We start from the raw sequence: 16,301 nt of genomic DNA on the forward strand, positions 1-16,301 counted from the left end.
CCACTCTGTGTCGCTGAAGTTTCCAAGAGGAGGCCCTTAAGAGCACCACCAGCACGCTCCATTTCAAGTCTTATCATCTCCTTCCAAGTCCCTCGTTTAATTCTCCTCTGAAACTAGGAATTCTCACTATGTGATGGAGCCTCAGATACACAGCTTATTTAGTTTGTAGGAGCACGGATTATCTCCACTGACCTTTGATCTTTCCAATCAAAAAGTTCTTCGAGTTCACAATCTGATCCATGTCTGAACGGATGGTGCCTTCCAGGCCTTTCGTCAGAGCCCTGCATTCCTCCTTCAGTGCACTTAATCCTTCTGAAACTTGATGCCGAACCAGGTTGTAGGCCTCTTCGAGGAGCTGCAACAGAGAACAACACATAAACTGGGGGCTCTGTCGTGCGTCCGCACCTGAGGGAGTCAAGTAGAGGTGGGTGGGTTAATCACAGACAATCGCAACATAAACAAAACTGCACACACATTCTAATTTGTCTTTCAAAGTCTGAGTCTGTTTGGATTAGTCCTCATGTAAGTGAGACTGCGCAGACTGGGAAGTTCTCCACCCAGGGAAGGAATTACGTATCCAAAAAAAAAAAAAAAAAATACCCTAAAAAGAGAAGGGAAAGGAATGTTCATTTTGAGTAGCGCAGCTGCAGAGCAAAATCATTGCTTACACCGAACCAGGCCCTCTTTCTGTCGTTCTTCTTCCCCTTCATTTTAGGCAGGATGTCTGTCTGAAGGGTTGGCATGAGCTCCTCCATCACCAGGTTACTCAGGATCTGTCAAGAGGAAGAGAGCCTCAGAGCTGGTTTAGTTGGTGACGCCTAAATCTCAGCATCAGGCTAACTGAAGGTGTCGTAACTGGCCACCCCCGTCGTGGCTACATAAGATTGTCCTGCGTTACATGAAATCTGTGAGGTTAATAGTTTAACTCTGGGTCTGAGGCCACAGAAATCTCTAGGAAGACAATCCTAGATGGTAAACGTTCTCAAATATCTGCAAGGAACAGTCACGCCTGTTGACATTTTCCCACTGGAAAGGACAAATTCCTCAGTTCAAACTCCTACTAGTCAAACTAGAAGAATCTAGCCCATTTAGGATAAGAGGGGGGAACTTCAATTATAGATAAGGGCATCCTTAGCAAAACTAGGAAGGGGGTCAGGCTTGGTTTTGGTGGCTTGAGTTCTTGTCTGTATCCCCTGAGACCATCGTTTCCCCTGGAGCTTTCTTGGGATCTAAGTGTCTTCATGCCCTTTGTCCCGACTGCACCGTGAATCCCACCTCCATCTTCTTTAAAGTTTAGAAAAAGAAGGGAATAAACAAATACTTTGGAACAACTGGACATTGGTGGCATGAGTAGAATATGGGCAGGGGTGGTCTACAGTTTTCAGGGTGTTTTTAAAAAAATATTGGTCCCAAGCCTTTCCTAAAATGCTGAGGTGAAGCAGCATTTTTGAGGAGCTTAAGAGGAACTTGACATGTGCAAACTCCATAGAAATCAGCAAGTCCAAAAATTAGGTTCAAGTACATAATCAATAATTCACGAACCTCATCTTGTCCGATGGAGTAAATTCTTGTCTGGAACACATTTGCCCAAGAGTAATGGAAGTGTTGGCGTGGGGACAGTGAGCTGAGAGAGTAAGGACACTGAAGCCAGAACTTCAAATCAATGGGAAAGATTGTCTTAGTTTAAAAGTATTAAATTCAAGAATCATAATAATTGTCCCAATTCATCCTCTTGAAGAGATTGGCTTGAATCTGAGCATGAGCGTGAAAGGATTTGAAAGATGAAAATGTTATACGGTCCAAAGAACAAGAACATTCCATTTGGGTGGGCTTATAGTTTTCTTTTAGTCTTTCCCATACAATGTTCCAAGAAATTTGGTTCTATTTTATAACTTAAGGGATTGGAAAGGAAATATAGCTTGTCTGGAAAAAAAAGGAGGGGGATGGGAGTGGGTTGAAAGGGAGGGGGAGGGGGTTGGTGATGAGGGAATAGCTCTGGGGCAGGCAGAGGCCAACTCTGTCTCATCCTAACAGCTCTTCTTCCTAAAAAAGTCAGTCCCACCACATCCTGACATCGTGAGGATCCTCACCCGCCCAGGATCTGCTCTGAGATTCCCTACCTTGGTCAGCCCTCCATGAGCAGGGTCCAAAGCCCTGGGGCTATCGGAAAGAAAGTAGCGAACCTAATAAAACCAATCATACTAATGAAGGAGTTTCCCCAACCTTCCCTCTTCAGAATAGAATCCACTGAGTTTTACCGTAAGGAACCTAAAGATATCTCCCGTGCTTTAAAAAAGGGTGTGTGTGTAAATTTAACTGCTGGGATTTAACTGGGAGATTTTAAAATTCCACCACACATGTAAGAAACCAAACCTGGCGTTAGGTTGATCGAAACCCAGAAACGCAGGCCCGCTCCCTGAAGGCCACACCACGTGTTACCTTCTAGGTGCTGCAGCTGCGAGGAAGGTGTGAGGCCCAGAGAGACTGCCCTCCTTCCTGAGGCTGGCCCCATGGTCTGATCAGGCTGTTGGCCTTGTGCCCTTTGTGTTACTCAGCAACCATGGGTGAAAGAATCCATTTAAACGGGTCACATTCAAGGTCATTAGACAAAAGACAACCTATGGACAAGGCCTAAAAAAATGTGGATAGTCTTCCGGTCTTGAAACCACCCTGATCTGTGGGAATTTTGAGCTGTTCTCTTGGCCCATCTGGTTAACTTAAAGGCAAATAATAAGTATACCACATAGCTTGTACTTACATTTTACAAAATGCTTTCCCTCATGACTTCATTTGACACATTTTTTATTAAGTAGAAAATATATTGATGCTTTTACTGGTGTACAAATATTTTCACCTTAATAGTCTGTCAGGCAAGTTATTCTAAGATATTTTGCTTTGCCTAGACACTTGCCTAAAATAACCATCACCATGAGGGCATGCCATACTTGCTGTGTGAGTCATTACTAAGAAGATAATAATGTAACAATGCTGAAAATTTTCTGAATACTGTCCCCTAGGATAGAAGGGGTTAGGACAATGTTATGATTAAGCTCTTAGCAGACATGAAAAAAATGCAAATAAATTCAATGCTTTAAACAAAAGACGTCATATTCTCAAACTCAGTTATGCTATGCCCTTTTCTTTAACTACTTGGTAGCTTCTTTGGGGTGCTGACCTCTTTCTTCTGTGGGTTGTAGGACAGACACTGCTTCAGCTCCACGTGCAAGCGGTTACAGTGAAGCTTACCCTCACCAGGCCCCACACAGGAAAGTCTTGAAAGTTACTTCCTTTTACCAGCTTCTTAAAGGATCACCTGACATGGCTCAAAATGCATATCTGTCAAAGACTGGCTTTGTGACTTGGGCCAACTTCTCTGAATGTTCTTTCTCTTGCCTGGAGGGTACTGTACAAATTATCCTGAAATGCCCTTCCAGTGCTCACATCTTATGAGTCTGTGATTTCACCAAAGAAACTTAGATTCCTGGGGGAGTAAAACTTCATATTGGGTCACTTGATAACTCCAGATTTTACTGATTTCTTCTCTGGTTTTTGTTTTGTTTTGTTTTCCCCTTTAAGGTATTTTTTTTATACAGCAAAATTAGCATCTTCCTGTGACTGCTTTGTGCTAATGCTTTATGATGTCCATATATGAACAGACCCACATATGTACCCACACACACTTCTAAGGCTGCCTTGTTCTCTGGATGTTTCTAGATATGTCTTGCCTCACCACGATGGCAAGGGATGAGTCATTTCATTCTTTTACACCTCACAGCAATTCACACCTATAGGCCCAAAGTAAAGAGCAGAAAGTCAACAAAAGAAAACAAACTCAATACTTAACCCCCAGAAAGGACTTAGTACCTGCTTTCAATGCAATCGTGAAGGAATGTGAGCTGATGTGAGATTTCAAATGAAAGAAAAAATTAAGTACCCTAGCTAAACTCAAGGAGCTAAGTAATTGTTTAACTTGGTATAGTCCCATGGTTGATGTTGATCTTTCACTGGACCAGAAGTCGGAAGCCATCATTTCCTTTGCCGTTTATCCACTTAGCATGTGACCAAAACAACCAGCTCCACAAGGCAAGGACCATGCTTCCTTGTCCATCTCTGGTTCACTAGCACCCAGCATAGTGCCTGGAACATAGCAGCTCAATAAATAATTTTTGAATGAATAAAACTGGGCAAGTCACTTAATCGCTCTATTCCCCCCTCAGTTTTCTCATTTACAAAATGGAAATAATAACTGTTCTACATATCTCATGAGATTGATAAAACGAACAGAGTTAGGATTTGAACATAAAAAGTACCATACAATGGCATTTTAATATTGGTATATCTATTAAATATGCATGCTTATATAACAGGCCAATCAATGGCAAAAGGTTCAGCCTCTCCTATGCTTTCATTTTTCTTTTTGGCATAAGTATGGCTAGTCCTTAATCCTCTCAGATGTATAAATGGATGTGTTTCCTCCAAATATCAGAAACCAAGGATTGATTAAAGTTCTTGAGTAAGTCTCAGGATGGGAAGTAAATGAGTTTAGAATCCACCAAAAAAAAAAAAAAAAGAAAGAAAAGAAAAGAAAAGAAACAAACGGGACCTAATGAAACTTAAAAGCTTTTGCACAGCAAAGGAAACCATAAACAAGACGAAAAGACAACCCTCAGAATGGGAGAAAATATTTGCAAACAAAGCAACTGCCAGAGGATTAATCTCCAAAATTTACAAGCAGCTCATGCAGCTCATTATCAAAAAAACAAACAACCCAATCCAAAAATGGGCAGAAGACCTCAACAGACATTTCTCCAAAGAAGATATACAGATTGCCAACAAACACATGAAAGGATGCTCAACATCACTAATCATTAGAGAAATGCAAATCAAAACTACAATGAGATATCACCTCACACTGGTCAGAATGGGCATGATCAAAAAATCTACAAATAAATGCTGGAGAGGATGTGGAGAAAAGGGAACCCTCTTGCACTGCTGGTGGGAATGCAAATTGATACAGCCACTATGGAGAACAGTATGGAGGTTCCTTATAAAACTAAAAATAGAACTACCATACCACCCAGAAATCCCACTACTGGACATATACCCTGAGAAAACCATAACTCAAAAAGAGTCATGTACTACAATGTTCACTGCAGCTCTATTTACAATAGCCAGGACATGGAAGCAAGCTAAGTGTCCATCAACAGGTGAATGGATAAAGAAGATGTGGCACATATATACAATGGAATATTACTCAGCCATAAAAAGAAATGGAATTGAGTTATTTGCAGTGAGGTGGATGGACCTAGAGTCTGTCATACCGAGTGAAGTGAGTCAGAAAGAGAAAAACAAATACCATATGCTAACACATGTATATGGAATCTAAAAAAAAAAAAAAGGTTCTGAAGAACCTAGGGGCAGGACGGGAATAAAGACACAGACCTACTAGAGAATGGACTTGAGGACACGGGGAGGGGGAAGGGTAAGCTGGGATGAAGTGAGAGAGTGGCATGGACATATATACACTATCAAATGTAAAATAGATAGCTAGTGGGAAGCAGCTGCATAGCACAGGGAGATCAGCTCGGAGCTTTGTGACCACCTAGAGGGGTGGGGTAGGGAGGGTGGGAGGGAGATGCAAGAGGGAGGAGATATGGGGATATATGTATACGTATAGCTGATTCATTTTGTTATAAAGCAGAAACTAACACACCATTGTAGAGCAATTATACTCCAATAAAGATGTTAAAAAAAAAAAAAGAAAAAGAAAGAAGAAGAAAAAGAAGGTGGAGAAGGAGGAGAAGATTCTGAGTCATATGGTAAAACAGTAAAGAACAGCCCACTATCAGGAGAAAATGTTTTTGGCTTTAGATGTTTAATGACCATTACAAAGGCAAGACACCATCTGGCATCTTCCAAATATTGTTCCCTAATAACAAATTTCACACTTGTTATTCTGGGATATGAGGGGAACATTCTTGGACCCTGTATGCCGTTAATTAAATAATGCCCATACCCAGCCTCCTCTTCCTGGCTGAATCAGCTGTGTGATTGTTGTCCTTATGGAGGATGAGGTCACATCATGAAATACAGTCTCCTTGGAGATTTGTAACAAAGTGCCTGGTACCAAACCAACCAAGACACTTAGCCTATGACTGACATCTAATCAGGGTCTTGGGAAATTATACTGGACCACAGGGAATAGAGTACCAGAAAAGGTAAATGAAACATATAGAAAACTATCTAATGCTTTCAAAATTTGTTTCCTTTAATTACTTCATTTATAAATCACTGCATAGATAAAGACAGCTATTTGCCAAATACTTTTCCAACAACATCTCATTTAATTCTCACAACCCTGCAACACAAACATTGTCATTCTTAATTTTTTCAGAGGAGTAACCTGAGACTAAAAGAGGTTAAATAAGGTTGGCAGGCTTTAACCCAAGTCTTCTGACCTAAAGCCCCACCACACACTTTGCACTATGCCACACTGCTCACATTTGCTTCTAGTCTGGAAGCACGAGGTCATTTGAGAGAATATGGATTTTTCCAGAAAGAAACTGGAAGTAGCTCTTCCATTGCAGTTGCAGTATTTTGGGCTGCCCTATTTAGTGCCTGGTCTGGAGGTCTTTAGAGAAGGTGTCCAATAGTTTGCTGACCAAACACCTCTAGACAATGAGAGAAATGGTCTTTGGAACCACATCCTCCGTGCTTGCAACTTTTAAAATTTGCTTGTTTATTATGACCCTGACCTCCTACCACTCAGATGGAGAATAAGATCCAAAGTTCTGAGCCCCATGTTACCTGGACTTCATCCCCAGTGATCATTTCCCACGAGCCATAGTGTCCCTTCTCCTGTCGGAAGAATTGCACAGCTTCTAAAAAGGCTTGGACTTCAAATGTCGTCTGCTTCACGTAATCTAAATGAAAGAGGCAAGGGCATTTAGCAAACAAAAACACTTTATTTTGTATTTTTCCATGGTTCAGAGACCTACCTGAACATTACCTGAATATTACAAGGGATAGAATTATGAGACACAAAAAAGTTAAGCAAGTACTGAATTCCAAATTCATTTGCAGGTGTATATCACATGACTTGCTCACTATACCAGCTGATTAATTCTATCAGTTACTAGACATGCTGGTTAGGACCAGAGCAAATCTATCCCCCTTTATCTCTCTTGTATTTCCCTCAGACACCCAGGCACTTAGTGGCTCTATGCCACCAACTGTAACACCTCAGTAAGGCAGACTATTCCTCAAAGTGCCTCATGTACCCAAGGTATCCCCTCCCAGTTTCCCAAATAAAACTCCAATTTCTCTGTGACCTCATATCAACTTTCTGTCAAAAGGACATCAATATAATAGGCTGGTTTATACAAATGAAGGATAATAATTGCTAACACATATAGCAAGATACTGTTCTTCTAAGCATGTTACATATTTCATTGAAACCTCACGAAAACCTCTGGAGTGAGTATTATTATCATCTCCAGCTTGTGGATGAGGAGACTATAGCACAGAAAGGTGAATTAATTGCCAAAGGTCATATACCAATAAGGGTATGAACTCAGATAGTTTGACACGAGAGCCTGCTTCTAAGCACTACACTATACTACCTCACATACTAGTTTTTTGATTTGCCTTTCCAAATATATTGGATTTTAAAAGGTGTTATATCTGAGAGATAATATCCTACCACAAAGGAAAGGATACCTAATGGTATAGGATTTTTAAGTGTGCTAAGTGGCCTTCCTAGAATTCCACAAATCATACCGTGCATGCAAACATCTTCATTTCTGCAATGGACCGAATGCCTGTGTCTCTGAAAATCCATATGTTGAAACCCTAATCCCCAATGGGATGATATTTGGAGATGGAGGCTTTGGGAGGTAATTAGGTCATGAAGGTAGAGTCCTCATGTTGGACTTAGAGCCCTTATAAGAAAAGGCTTGCTCTCTTGCTCTCTCTCTCTCTTCTCTCTCTCTGTCTCTGTCCAGACACTGGATCTGCCACTGCCTTGATCTTGGACTTCCAAGACTATGGTATTTTTGTTAGAGCAGCCGAAACTGACCAAGAGAATTTTCATCACATAAAATTAGCTCATGGAGGATACAGTGATAACCGAATTATAGAAATATTAGCAGGAAAGTGAATTTTAGAAATAATCGAATCTAACAATAAAGAAATCAAATCTTAGAAAATGGAAATAAAGTAGGCAAAGTGAAGTGACTGAAAGGGTCAAGTCTCCTGCCTCCTGCTTCTCCCCCAATAGGACACAAAGTTCTCTTGCTAATAGCATATGATCTGTATTAATAGGGCAATATTAGATAGGTCAGTTGAAGGCAGCTGATTCACTGGGGGGGACCTTCAGGGCTTTAAGCCAGTGGGATTGCTCAGTCAAGGACTCAATGGTTGATTCGGGGACTGAGCAGATCTAAAAGAGGATCAATCTGCTCTAAAAGGGGACAATCAATTAATGGATTGTAGTTGACTCTTGAGATTGGCTTACTAGGTCATAAGCCTCAGGAACTTGGAAACTCAAGGAATAGCCTCTATAAGAGTACAAGCAAAATTCTTCACAGTGAGGATACCATGAAGTCCAGAAGCTCCACTTTCAAAAATGTGGAACAGGTCTTCCCTGGTGGCGCAGTGGTTGCGAGTCCGCCTGCCGATGCAGGGGACACGGGTTCGTGCCCCGGTCTGGGAAGATCCCACATGCCGCGGAGCGGCTGGGCCCGTGAGCCATGGCCGCTGAGCCTGCGCGTCCGGAGCCTGTGCTCCGCAACGGGAGAAGCCACAACAGCGAGAGGCCCGCATACCACACACACACACGCACAAAAGTGGAACAGTAACTGACATTTCTAATATCAACATAAAGATTTGGTTAAAATCTAAATCAGAAAAAGGGCATGTCTCAAGAATCAGGTTTTCAAATTGAAGTGTTTTCTTCCTTGTCATTTATTTATTTATTTATTTGGCTTGGCAATTGATTTAGTGTTTAATCTTAGAGGTTTTGAAAACGTAAGTTAAGGTCTTGGTATAAAATTGACAACAAGGGGGCTGTGATATGGGGCTCAGGACACTGGGAGGAACTATACCAATTGAGATGGAAACTGTAATTACTACATTGAGATTTAAAACTGACTCATGTGCTCTTATTTTTAACAGCTGTTTTCATTTCCAGCCTAAGGAAACAAAGAGATGGAAGAAAATGTGGTACTTAGATGGAGTGAGTATTGCCAGACCCACGAGCCTGGGAATGAGGTTTAAGTCCTTCAAGTCCTTACAAGAAGCATCAATTTACTTCTTTCTCCCCTAGCTGACCTCAGTAACCAGAGGAGGTATCTGAAATCATGGCCATACCATGTATATCTATATACATATATATGTAAAGAAAACTATGACACTCCCCCTAATGGTGGCTTTTTCAAAGAACTTTGGAGAAAATAACTGAAGAAATGAGATTTGGAGGCAATGATGTGGGAGCCAGAGAGAAATCAAGGAAGAAGTGGAAGAGCTAGCACCACCAACAGTGGTGCTGGATGAGGCGCCTTAATATAGATGGAGAAGAAAATTATTAGCAATCAAATGGACCATAAAGGAAATTATAGTCATTGAACAGCAGTACTGAAGTTTAAAAGAATAAGTGCATGAATCTCCATTCTGGACTCTACCATTAAGCCAGACTTAACACTGGATTTTAACTACTCTTTTTCCATACTGATCACTGATTTCATCACTAGATTTTTAGATTTTAAACGGATTAAAGTAATTTACATAAAACTTTTAGAACACTATCTCTCACATAATAAGTTGCTTTATGGATATTGGTTCTCATGATTATAAACAAAGTCCGGTAGAAACTGCCAGATCATTAAGGAAATAAAGACAAAGGTTTGCTTTGTAAAGAACAGAACTACATTGCAGTGCTCATATGATCTTCACTTCTTCTAAGCTGTTTGCAAAGGCATTGCTGAACTCAGCCAGAATGTACAGGTGTTTGAAAGAAACCAGATTTTCAGTTATTTAATCTACTTCCTGCCACAGATCCCATGGGAACAAGTTCTGGGATCATAATCACCCGTGCTCCTGCCAACAAGAACTTGAGAGTTAGTTCCATGGCCCCCAGAACCAAAAATGGTCTTTGGTCTTTCAGCCCTCTCCTGCAAGCTGACTTAGAAAAATGGCAGGCATCAGCTCAAACTCTACTTTTCCAACATGCTGTAGCTATAAAAATGCTCAAGGAGACAGACGTGCTGGGGAGAACTTAGGTATCATTAAATCCAGCTCCTTCAATTTACGGATGAGGAAACTGGAAGAAGAAATGGTTAATTTCTTAGCTGAAGGTCACACAGCTGGTCAGAATCAGAGCCAAGAATTGAAAAAGTGGCTCTGGCATGTCATAAGCAGCCTTGGCATTCATGCTTACTTAAATCATAGACTATGAGAGTTAGAACTGATCTCAAAGGTCACCCACCCCAAGCTCTTTTCAATGCTGGGAGCCTTCAGAATCCCTGAGACACTCGTCCAGCCTTAGCTTGAATACTTCCAGTGACAGGAGGCTCACAATTTAATTAAATAGTCTTTCTTGTCACTGAACTGTTGTAATTATTTGAAAAGTTTTCCTACTGTTGAGCCAAAATCTGTTTCCATGAACTCTCATTCATCCTGCTTCTGCCTTTCAGAGCAAAATACACAAGTCTACTCTTCTTCCATATGGTAACTAAAAGATAGCTGAGTATCCTTATTTTCCTGCAATCATTCTTTAAACAATATAGTTTGGGGATTTTTAAAAACTTGGCCCTCCTTTTTCCTTCCTTCCCCTTAGTGACCAATTTGAATCTGTCAATATCGTTCTTAAATTTGGACCTACACTGAATACAACACAAAGAGTATTGTCTAAGTAGTGCAAATTATGTAAAGTAGAAAGATTACTTGCCTTTTTCTGGTCCCTAACCTCTTTTTAAATCAACCATAGCATACTGTTGGTTCATACATTTCTTGTAGTCCAATAAAATCCCTACAACTTTTTCATAAAAAACCCTTGTCAGTCTAAGCCTTTTCTAACCTATACTTCTGCTTTTGATTTTGAAGTGCAGGCTTTAACATTACCCCGGTTAAATGACAACTTACCGTGATCAGTTTAGTGCCCTAGAGCCTGCCAAAATCATTAAAAAATTGTAATTCTGTCCCCAGACTCCATTTTACCTTGGTATCATTCGAAAATTTGGTGGGCTTAACCTTCTGTGTTCCTATCCAACTCACTGACAAAAACACTCATCAGATCAAAGGTGAGGACAGAGCCCTGGGAAACTCTAAACATTTTAGGAGACATGTGGGAGACACATCTTGGCCATTCACTCAACAATCACATCATTGGGACCAAGACATGTCTATTTTCCTTAGTGCCTCCCTAGTTCTCATCTGTGCAGCTGCATGGAAAACTCATATTTGGGAGACATGATTAAGGACTTTTGCAAGGGAAAGAAAGCTTCTCTAGGCCCCTTGGGGACAATTATTCAGGGGGCCAACCAGAGAGAAATCGTCCTTGCTTTTTTTCCACTTATACGGATTTACTGCATGTCTGAGTCAACTGAAACGCCAAAGCTCCAAGGCCTATGTAGTCATTCTGGGTTTTGACTCTGGCTGCTGTGTCGGGACTCCCTGACTCGGGCTGGGTTTGGAAGCTGCCTTGTTATTTTATTTTATTGGTAAATGGTGCCAAGCCATGTTAGCTGATCTGCCTGGTGATTTGTGAAAGTTATGTAACAGCATTACTCACTACACTGCTATGGGATTCATCTCACTAATGTATGCTTCCAAACTGTCTTCAGCTTCAGGTCATATGTCGTCTTTTTTTATGAGACCTGGAGCAAGGCTGTTTGTCCTAGTTTCTCTTCCAGAGCAGAGAAGCAGCACGGGGGAAAGTAACCAACATTTACTGAATACTATCATGGAGTATGAACCATAAGAGATGTTTACACACACTATCTCATATAATCCTTCCAATAATCCCATTAGGTAGGAATTCATATTTCCACTTTAAGGCTGACAAAGAAACTGAGTTTCAGAAAGGTTAACTAATCCGTTTAAGCTAGTACATGGACAAGCAAGGCCTATTTGCTTCCAATGTCCTGTTGTAACACTCTATGGTTTTATTTTTTTAACTTTTTATTTTGAGATAATCGTAGATTCACATTTTTCTAAGAAATGATACAGAGATATCCAATATATCCTCACCCATTTTCCCTAATGGAAATATCTTGCAAAAGCTATAGTACAATATCACAAGCAGGAAATTGACACTGATTCAATCTAGCCACCTTATTCAGATTTCATCAGTTTTACACGCACAGGTGTGTGTGGTGTGTGTGTGTGTGTGTGTGTGTGTGTGTTGTGGTTTAACTTTAAAATTATTTTATTTTTTATATCTTTATTGGAATATAACTGCTTTACAATGTTGTGTTAGTTTCTGCTTGCTGTACAACAAAGTGAATCAGCTATACGTATACATATATCCCCATATCCCCTCCCTCTTGCGTCTCCCTCCCACCCTCCCTATCCCACCCCTCTAGGTGGTCACAAAGCACCGAGCTGATCTCCCTGTGCTATGCAGCAGCTTCCCACTAGCCATCCATTGTATAAAGTTATTTTAAATTTTATTTCCTTCTCAAAGTTTAGAATCATATAATTCTGGAATTTGACTATATCACAGGGATCATTTAGTCCAAACCACTCATTTAATTAGTGAGCAGACTGAAGGCAAGATAGAATGTGATATGCATTATTAAAAACAAAACAAAAGAAAACCCTCTCATTGGAATTAAAAATGAATGATGTCTGTTCTAATGAAACGGTAATGAACATTTTTATTAAAAAACTTATTTATTCATGAACAACTTAAGCAAATATTTATTACCAAACTGTAAATAATAACTCTTATGAGAACTAGCCCCAGGTTTACTTAGAAGTCCCTGAATAGTATTCTGTAAACTGCCAGACGAAAATATTCATCTACTGGCCAAATCATGTCTGTGTTAGTGAGCACAGACCTACCAGGAAGAAAAGAGGAGTAAGCCAAGAAAGAATGTACACCTCCTGAAGATCCAGGGACCCCAGAATGAATTATAATGGTGTTACTCTAGTTGAAAATACAAAGATACGAGAACTCACTCTGAGGATATAAAAGACTTCTTAAATAAATGGAAAAAAGGTGTTTCTATTGTTTTGATAGAATGTTTTAACCACGCAGAAAAACTGTATGCCTCATCTAGCTAAAAGTGGTACATCTCATGAATTTTTGACTTCTCAATAAATATTAAAAGGCTGTTTGTTGGGCTTCCCTGGTGGTGCAGTGGTTGAGAGTCCGCCTGCCGATGCAGGGGACACGGGTTCGTGACCCGGTCCGGGAGGATCCCACATGCTGCAAAGCGGCTGGGCCCGTGAGCCGTGGCCGCTGAGCCTGCACGTAGGGAGCCTGTGCTCCACAATGGGAGAGGCCACAACAGTGAGAGGCCCTCGTAGCACAAAAAAAAAAAAAAAAAGTCTGTTTGTTAACACAGAAAATGAAGTGGGGATTACTAAAACAAGTGAAGACAAACTAACTTCATTTCCTTTAAATAAATTACATTGGTAGAATAGCTACCATTGACTTTGGAGACATCCTGTATCTAGATTTTAGCAAGACAAATATTAGAGTTTTGCATAATTTTGACTGACACAGTGAAAAAATTTAGATTACTCGATAATGCAAATAAACATAATGAAGTAGGTAAACAGCCTAAATGATGGGTGCTGGTTAAAGGGCTGGTGGCGCAGTGGTTGAGAATCTGCCTGCTAATGCAGGGGACACGGGTTCGAGCCCTGGTCTGGGAAAATCCCACATGCCGCAGAGCAGCTGGGCCTGTGAGCCACAACTATTGAGCCTGCGCGTCTGGAGCCTGTGCTCCGCCGCAACAAGAGAGGCCGTGACAGAGAGAGGCCCACGCACCGTGATGAAGAGTGGCCCCCGCTTGCCAAAACTAGAGAAAGCCCTCGCACAGAAACGAAAACCCAACACAGCAAAAATAAATAAATTGGGCTTCCCTGGTGGCGCAGTGGTTGAGAATCCGCCTGCTGATGCAGGGGACACGGGTTCGTGCCCCGGTCCGGGAGGATCCCACATGCTGCGGAGCGGCTGGGCCCGTGAGCCATGGCCGCTGAGCCTGCGCGTCTGGAGCCTGTGCTCCGCAACGGGAGAGGCCACAACAGTGAGAGGCCCGCGTATCGCGAAAAATAAAAATAAAAAAATAATAATAATAAATAAATAAATTAATTAATAAACTCCTTAAAAAAGGGTTGATGTCACTGACATCTTAGAGGAAAACATTTTCAATTACTTGGAAAAGGTAATATATAGACAGACAGATAGAGATAGATAGGTAACCAGGGTTTCACTTAACTGTGAGCTCAGTACAGGCCAGTGGTGTGATACAGCTGTACATAAAGCAAGTGAGGTTGGACCACAGGAATGTGGAATATACCAGACAATGACGGTTATAGATAGATTCTGAGATACACTACTCTGAGCTTAAATACTTCCAGCTCATGCTGAGCAACAGAATATTTTACAAAAAATTTAAAAATAAAGAAAAAAAGGTGGAGTATTCTGAAGAAGACCAAGTACATGAGGAAACTCACAGCCTTGGAAAGGAAAAACCTAGAGGGAAGAATTCTTTATCTGTGTGAAGATCTGCAATGTAAAAGAGGACTGGATTTGTTCCTTGTAGATTCCACATACTAGAGTCAGGATAGCATGGTCCAAAGTAGAGTGTGGCAGATTTTGACTCAATATTTTGACTCAAAATGTCTAACATTTAGATTTATCTTAGAGTGAAATAGGCTCCAATAAGTTGTCAAAAGTTCGGGGAGGGGGAAGGGTAAGCTGTGACGAAGTGAGAGAGTGGCATGGACATATATACACTACCAAACGTAGGGTGGATAGCTAGTGGGAAACAGCCGCATGGCACAGGGAGATCAGCTAGGTGCTTTGTGACCACCTAGAGGGGTGGGGTAGGGAGGGTGGGAGGGAGGGAGATGCAAGAGGGAAGAGATATGGGAACATATGTATATATATAGCTGATTCACTCTGTTGTAAAGCAGAAACTAACACACCATTGTAAAGCAGTTATACTCCAATAAAGATATTAAAAAAAAAAAAAAAAGTTCCCCTCCAAGAGGAAGTGCTCCATCAGGGCTGAGTTACCTTGTAGAAGGTGTACGGACTTGCTTAAATCTCTCTATTATACACTGTCATGACATTGTGTACCTCCTCACCATAGCACTTAGAACAACTATAATTTCATAGTTGTTAGTATAATCATTTAAATATGCCTTTTCCGTAGACTGTAAGCTCTAGGAAGACAGGAGACTGCTGTTTGCATTCATCACTGCATCCTCAATCCCTGGTCTAGTGTCTGGCACATAAGATAGAAAGAGAAAGAGGGAAAAGAAATGAGGGAAAGAAGGAGGAAAGGAAGAGAGGAAGGGAGAAAGGGAGGAAGGGAGGGATTCAAATACTAGAGAGAGGGCTGGATTAAATCTCTTTATAAATTTCCTTCTCAACTGAGATTTCTTGATTACAAACAAAACCCAAGCATTGCAAATGAATCACATTCTCTTAATGAGTCTTTTCCCTACTGTTGTAGAGAATTTCTGAAGGAAATGGATGTCCTCATTCCAGGGCTTCTCAGACTTTGGCGAGCATCAGAATCTCCTGCAGGGCTTGCTGAAGCAGACTGTTGGGCCCCACCCCAGAGCCTCTGATTCAGCAGGTCTGAACTAGGGCCCAAGAATGTGCATTTCTAACAAGCTCTTCAGGTGATTCTGCTGCAGGTGGTTTACAGACCAGATTTTGAGAAAACAAATTACAGAGAAGAAAGAGATACAGTAGAAGGCCGTGGCTCTTGAATGCTTAGGGTCTTAATGAGGGCTTTCCCTCATTATCAGGTTAAGAAGTGTCCCCTCTGTCAACTGCTCACCTATTTAACACAAGTGAACCCTTCTACTTACTCAAAGTGATGTATAAAAATAGTACTATGACAGAAGATTTATCACAGGTATGTGGATAAGGAGCCACTTTAGGCAGGTTCATAAGGACATCATCTCGTGCAACTAGAACTCTACCCGTGGAAGGGAATTCCCACTCACTTCAGAGGCAGTCATCACTGTCTGGACATAAATCCTCAGATGCAACCCTAGTTAAACCTCATTTTCCCTTTTTTGGTACTCAGTGGATATGTGGACTATATCTTCTG

At 41.1% G+C, this 16,301-nt stretch overlaps 1 protein-coding gene across 1 annotated transcript in view; it reads right to left on the reverse strand.

Annotated features, from left to right (window-relative positions):
• NIBAN1 (niban apoptosis regulator 1) overlaps window positions 1-16,301 on the reverse strand; it is a 171,590-nt gene that overhangs the window by 25,128 nt on the left and 130,161 nt on the right. Inside the window, exons 6-8 of the mRNA XM_059040608.2 lie at window positions 6,808-6,923; window positions 669-773; window positions 193-355 (exon numbers count right to left, since the gene is read on the reverse strand). Of these exons, the coding sequence (XP_058896591.1) occupies window positions 193-355; window positions 669-773; window positions 6,808-6,923 (384 nt within the window). The remainder of the gene's footprint in view (window positions 1-192; window positions 356-668; window positions 774-6,807; window positions 6,924-16,301) is intronic.

The sequence above is a fragment of the Kogia breviceps genome, chromosome 1, assembly GCF_026419965.1.
Source record: "Kogia breviceps isolate mKogBre1 chromosome 1, mKogBre1 haplotype 1, whole genome shotgun sequence".
Taxonomy (NCBI): Eukaryota; Metazoa; Chordata; class Mammalia; order Artiodactyla; family Physeteridae; genus Kogia; species Kogia breviceps.